General features: G+C 45.0%; 1 protein-coding gene across 1 annotated transcript in view; it reads left to right on the top strand.

Moving 5' to 3' along the window:
- The window catches only part of notch1a (notch receptor 1a), a 34,445-nt gene that overhangs the window by 13,970 nt on the left and 15,475 nt on the right, over nucleotides 1-5,000 (top strand). The window contains exons 4-12 of the mRNA XM_037546132.1: nucleotides 52-390; nucleotides 1,035-1,157; nucleotides 1,712-1,945; nucleotides 2,132-2,287; nucleotides 2,642-2,827; nucleotides 2,917-3,030; nucleotides 3,153-3,266; nucleotides 3,496-3,729; nucleotides 4,817-4,927. Of these exons, the coding sequence (XP_037402029.1) occupies nucleotides 52-390; nucleotides 1,035-1,157; nucleotides 1,712-1,945; nucleotides 2,132-2,287; nucleotides 2,642-2,827; nucleotides 2,917-3,030; nucleotides 3,153-3,266; nucleotides 3,496-3,729; nucleotides 4,817-4,927 (1,611 nt within the window). The remainder of the gene's footprint in view (nucleotides 1-51; nucleotides 391-1,034; nucleotides 1,158-1,711; nucleotides 1,946-2,131; nucleotides 2,288-2,641; nucleotides 2,828-2,916; nucleotides 3,031-3,152; nucleotides 3,267-3,495; nucleotides 3,730-4,816; nucleotides 4,928-5,000) is intronic.

Raw genomic sequence — 5,000 nt, 5'->3', positions numbered from 1 at the left:
CCTTTTAAAATGTATTAAATACAGACTCTAAGAGGTTTGTGCATCCTGCAGGTAAGACGTGTCAGCAGGCGGATCCCTGTGCGTCCAACCCGTGTGCCAACGGAGGAAAGTGCTCAGCGTTCGACTCCCACTTCATTTGCACCTGCCCTGCAAACTTCCACGGGCAGACGTGTCGACAGGACGTCAACGAGTGTGCGCTATCTCCGTCGCCATGCCGCAACGGCGGAGTGTGTGTGAACGAGGTGGGGTCCTACCGCTGCCACTGCCCACCCGGGTTCGCGGGGACACACTGCGAGCGCCTGTTTCACCCCTGCCAGCCTTCACCTTGCACCAACGGGGGGACGTGCGTACAGACCAGCGACACCGGATACACCTGCACCTGTTTGCCAGGTTAGAGATGCAGCCTTATACATCAGTTTGAAGTGGGCAATAGAGCTTCATCAGCTTTCGAATATTAGAATTAATTATAATGGAATAACCGTAATAATAATGCGTGTATGTCCTAATTTTGTCCTCATTGAACCCACCTGCATTTGTTTATTCAGTGTAAATTTAGAAAAAATTATATCAAAAGAGTGATATCAAATCAAATCTTAAACTTTGAGATTGCAGGATGCATTGAATCCTTTTCTAAAGAATCATGATTGAATCAGGTTTGAGATTAACACCCTCACTGGCAGGCAGACATACAGGAGAAGAGTGTGTGGGGGTTATAGTGTGTGAGGTTGTAGTGTAATGAGCAGCGTGTAGCTCTTAAGTGGAATGCAGCTCTTTTAGGTTTTCTGTTGATGATTAATCCAATAAGTGAACCTGATTACCAGTGTTAAACATATTTTTCAGTACACACACTCTTTTGATGTGTTCAGGTCAAGAGGTGAATTTTGCTCACACACACACACTCGCACACACAGAAAGACGCGGTTCCCACAGTCTTCTTCTTACAGGCTTATTCATTTACTCACTCCCACTCATTCTCTCTCTCTCTCTCTCTCTCTCTCTCTCTCTCTCTCTCTCACTCACTCTCGTTCTCTCAGGGTTTACAGGTCAGGACTGTGAGCATAACATTGATGACTGTGTTCAGCATGCTTGTGAAAACGGTGGCAAGTGTATGGACGGAGTGAACACCTACAACTGCCACTGTGACAAACACTGGACAGGTACAACACATCTACTCAGCACTATCCATCACTACACATCACTAGATGACATTGTACAAGACTACACAACGCTATGTAACAGAACACAACACTAGGCAGTGCTGTACAACACCTTATACTATACAGCACTACACAACCTTATACTATACAGTACTATACAACACTACATAAGACTGAATACAAGAAGAACACAATATTATACTCAATGCTATATAATGCTTCCTAAGATCTATAGCTGTCACTGTGACAAGTACTGGACAGGTACAATACACTCTAAAATATACTACAGTGCTACATAACGCCTACAACTACCACTCTGACAAGCACTGGATAATACAGTATCAATACAGTACACAAGACTGCACAGTATGGTTGAGCAATGCACAAACACCAATCGTCACTGTGCTAACTAAACTGCACACTACTAATCATTGCTGTACTACACCCTATTGTACAAAACCTGCAACTGCTTCACTGTACAGACCTATACAGCTACAGTGCTCTACACAGTACCACACAACAACTGACCCTGTGCTTTGACCTCTTCACCACAGGCCAGTATTGTACGGAGGATGTGGACGAGTGTGAGCTGTCTCCAAATGCGTGTCAGAATGGAGGAACGTGCCACAACACGGTGGGTGGGTTCCAGTGTGTGTGTGTGAATGGCTGGACTGGGGACGACTGCAGCGAGAACATCGATGACTGCGCCAGTGCTGCCTGTTATAAAGGGGCCACCTGCCATGACCGCGTCGCATCCTTCTACTGCGAGTGCCCACATGGACGCACTGGTGAGTGAGAGGAATGAAAACCTTACAGATTTTGAGTTTAATAGCTGTTTTTGAAAAATTATAATAAAAAGAAGTTATGAACAAAATGGCTTACATCTCCTTGTGGATGCTTTCCAGTGTGTGTTTGATGTAAACGCTATACACGGAGGCTTGTTTTTTGTTTATTCTTTACTTGTTTACTGGCAGGTCTGCTGTGTCACCTGGACGACGCGTGTATCAGTAACCCGTGTCAGAAAGGCTCCAACTGTGACACAAACCCTGTTAACGGGAAAGCCATCTGCACCTGCCCTCCTGGATATACTGGCTCGGCCTGTAACCAGGACATAGACGAGTGCTCACTAGGTAATGACCAATCACAACGCAGTACAGAGGGGGCGGGGCATGGGGATCCGCTTAGATTAGCTAGAGAGGTGTTCACTACATAGTTCCACGTTACTCGAGTTTACAGGTAGCGACAGGTATACATCCAGCCAGAGTATTCTGTTACCATGACAACATAGCAGAACATAGATATACATATCATACACATGATAAATTTAGTAGTAGCCCATGTCTATCAGAACTGGTGATCTTGAGACCGACTTTTATGACATGATGAGGACCTTCTGAGCGCACCATTAATGCAGTGCTCGCCAAGAGAGAAGCAGTTTTGTGGTTGGCTGACGTTGCATGTACTTCTGATTTGTGTGTTTTCAGGGGCCAATCCATGTGAGCATGGCGGCCGGTGTCTGAACACCAAAGGCTCGTTCCAGTGCAAGTGTCTCAAAGGCTATGAAGGGCCACGCTGTGAAATGGATGTCAACGAGTGCAAGTCTAACCCATGCCAGAACGATGCCACCTGCCTCGACCAGATTGGTGGATTCCACTGCATCTGTATGCCAGGTTAGGACTGTACCACTTATACAGCATAGGGGTGCTTGATGTTTCTGCTTTTGTGGTCGACCTGATCTAATACAATGTGTTTTGTGTAGGGTACGAGGGTGAGTTCTGCCAGGTCAACGCTGATGACTGTGCGTCCCAGCCTTGCCTAAACAACGGCAAATGCATCGACAAGATCAACTCCTTCCACTGCGAGTGTCCGAAAGGTAACCAGATAGGCTGTTACTATCCTGCTTTCATTTGTACGGAGAGCAGTGGTCAGAGAGGTGAAGGGGAGAACAATGGGCATTGTAGTCAGGTGTGAAATTGCCTGCTTTTTATTTCCCAGGATTCTCTGGAAGTCTGTGTCAAGTGGATGTTGATGAGTGCGCCAGCACTCCGTGTCAGAACGGAGCCAAGTGCAACGATGGCCCAAACAAATACACCTGCGAGTGCAGAGAAGGTGAGCAATGATAGTAATTCATCTCAAGGTCATGTTACAATTGCGATACATATGCTGTCACCGTGACACACAGAATGAATGCACTTTCCGACGCGTTCCACTGTGGATCTCTTTATAGCCTTTTCCTTTTCCTGATGTTTGAAACACACTGTGCTAAAAATAGACTGCTGAGCATCTCCTTTTTCCTTCCTTCCTTCCTTTCTCTCTCTCTCTCTCGCTCTCCTTGCAGGTTTCACTGGCTCTCTGTGTGAGATAGATATAAACGAATGTGCTTCAAACCCCTGTCATTACGGAGTGTGTAAGGATGGCCTGGCTTCGTTTACGTGTGTGTGCCGCCCTGGTTACTCCGGCCGGCTGTGTGAGATCAACATTAACGAGTGCTTGAGTCAGCCGTGCCGCAACGGAGGAACTTGCCAGGACCGAGAGAACTCTTACACCTGCACCTGCCCTAAAGGAATCACAGGTACACAAAAATGACATTATTCAAGTGTACCAGGTGTAGCCTAGTCAGGCTTCAAACCAGGAGTCATGGACACGGACACCGATGACAGCTGTCAGGCACACATGAAAACATGCCATTGCTGACCTTAAACAAATAAAAAAAGTCCAAATTTATTGCGGTTTGTTTTTTAAACTTACTCTGCAGGCTGAATAATGCTAAAAGGCACTCGTATGTCCTTATCTAAGTAAACTTGCTTTGTACAGTAGTCACCTAGGGATCATGAATTATCACCTTCATCCCACGCAGCCACCGTGTTTTAGCTTATAATGACAATTATAAGCTCAGGTTGAGAATCACTGGTTCAAGTGCTGAGTTTTGAGGGTGCTTGAGCGCCCCCTTATGGATTCAGGAGACATACCATTAACTCATAGCCTATCAATGAAAATCTGTTCAAATATTTGTAAAGTTTGAATTTGATTTCTAAGCCCACATGTTCACATACCCAGATATACACGGGTGGGCGGTCCCTTCAAGCCATGGCTGCCCAAAGTGTTTCCCATGGTCGTTTGATTTGCCCCTCCAGAAAGTTACCCTCACCCCACGTCCTTAGCCAATGAAAGAGCACACGTTTTTATACTGTGATCTATTAAAGTCTTACTTTCCTTTCATGACTGTAGTAAGAAAAAAACAAAAAACAAAATATAGTGTACTAAACTATACACACCTATCAATACAGTACACTATACACACTTAGCTATAAATGTAGTTATAAAACATACTTAAATCTATATGCATTTATAAGAATGTTGGATATAACAAGTTTTGACGGATGTAACGGCTGATGTATAATGAAAGGCACATTGTTATTTCCCTAATAAAGGTGGAATTACTCATAATATAGCACAGACTTTTCTACCAGACTTTCTCACTACCAACAATGTATATCAGCGGGAAAAAGGGAATTCTTGAACGCCTATAATATGTTTAGGAAAGAAACCCTTCATTTGTGTATTTTGTATATTATATTTTCATCTTTTTGGCCCTCGGCTCGCCACAAAGACTGCAGTATAGAAAGTTAAGGCACCCCTGTTCTCAACTCTGTCTGCAGGTCGAAACTGTGAGAACAACGTGGACGACTGTAAGAGTAAACCATGCGTCTTCGGCAAGTGCGTCGACAGAATCAACGGCTACGACTGCCTGTGCGATCCTGGATATACAGGTATGAAAATGTAGTGTTTATATGCGAGTGGGTAACAGGTGGCGAGCGAGACGCACTGCTTCGGGTGTCGGGT

Source organism: Pygocentrus nattereri, chromosome 16 (genome assembly GCF_015220715.1).
Source record: "Pygocentrus nattereri isolate fPygNat1 chromosome 16, fPygNat1.pri, whole genome shotgun sequence".
Classification (NCBI taxonomy): Eukaryota; Metazoa; Chordata; class Actinopteri; order Characiformes; family Serrasalmidae; genus Pygocentrus; species Pygocentrus nattereri.
Note: the sequence above shows the minus strand (reverse complement) of the source record. Positions and strands in the feature narration are given on the sequence as shown.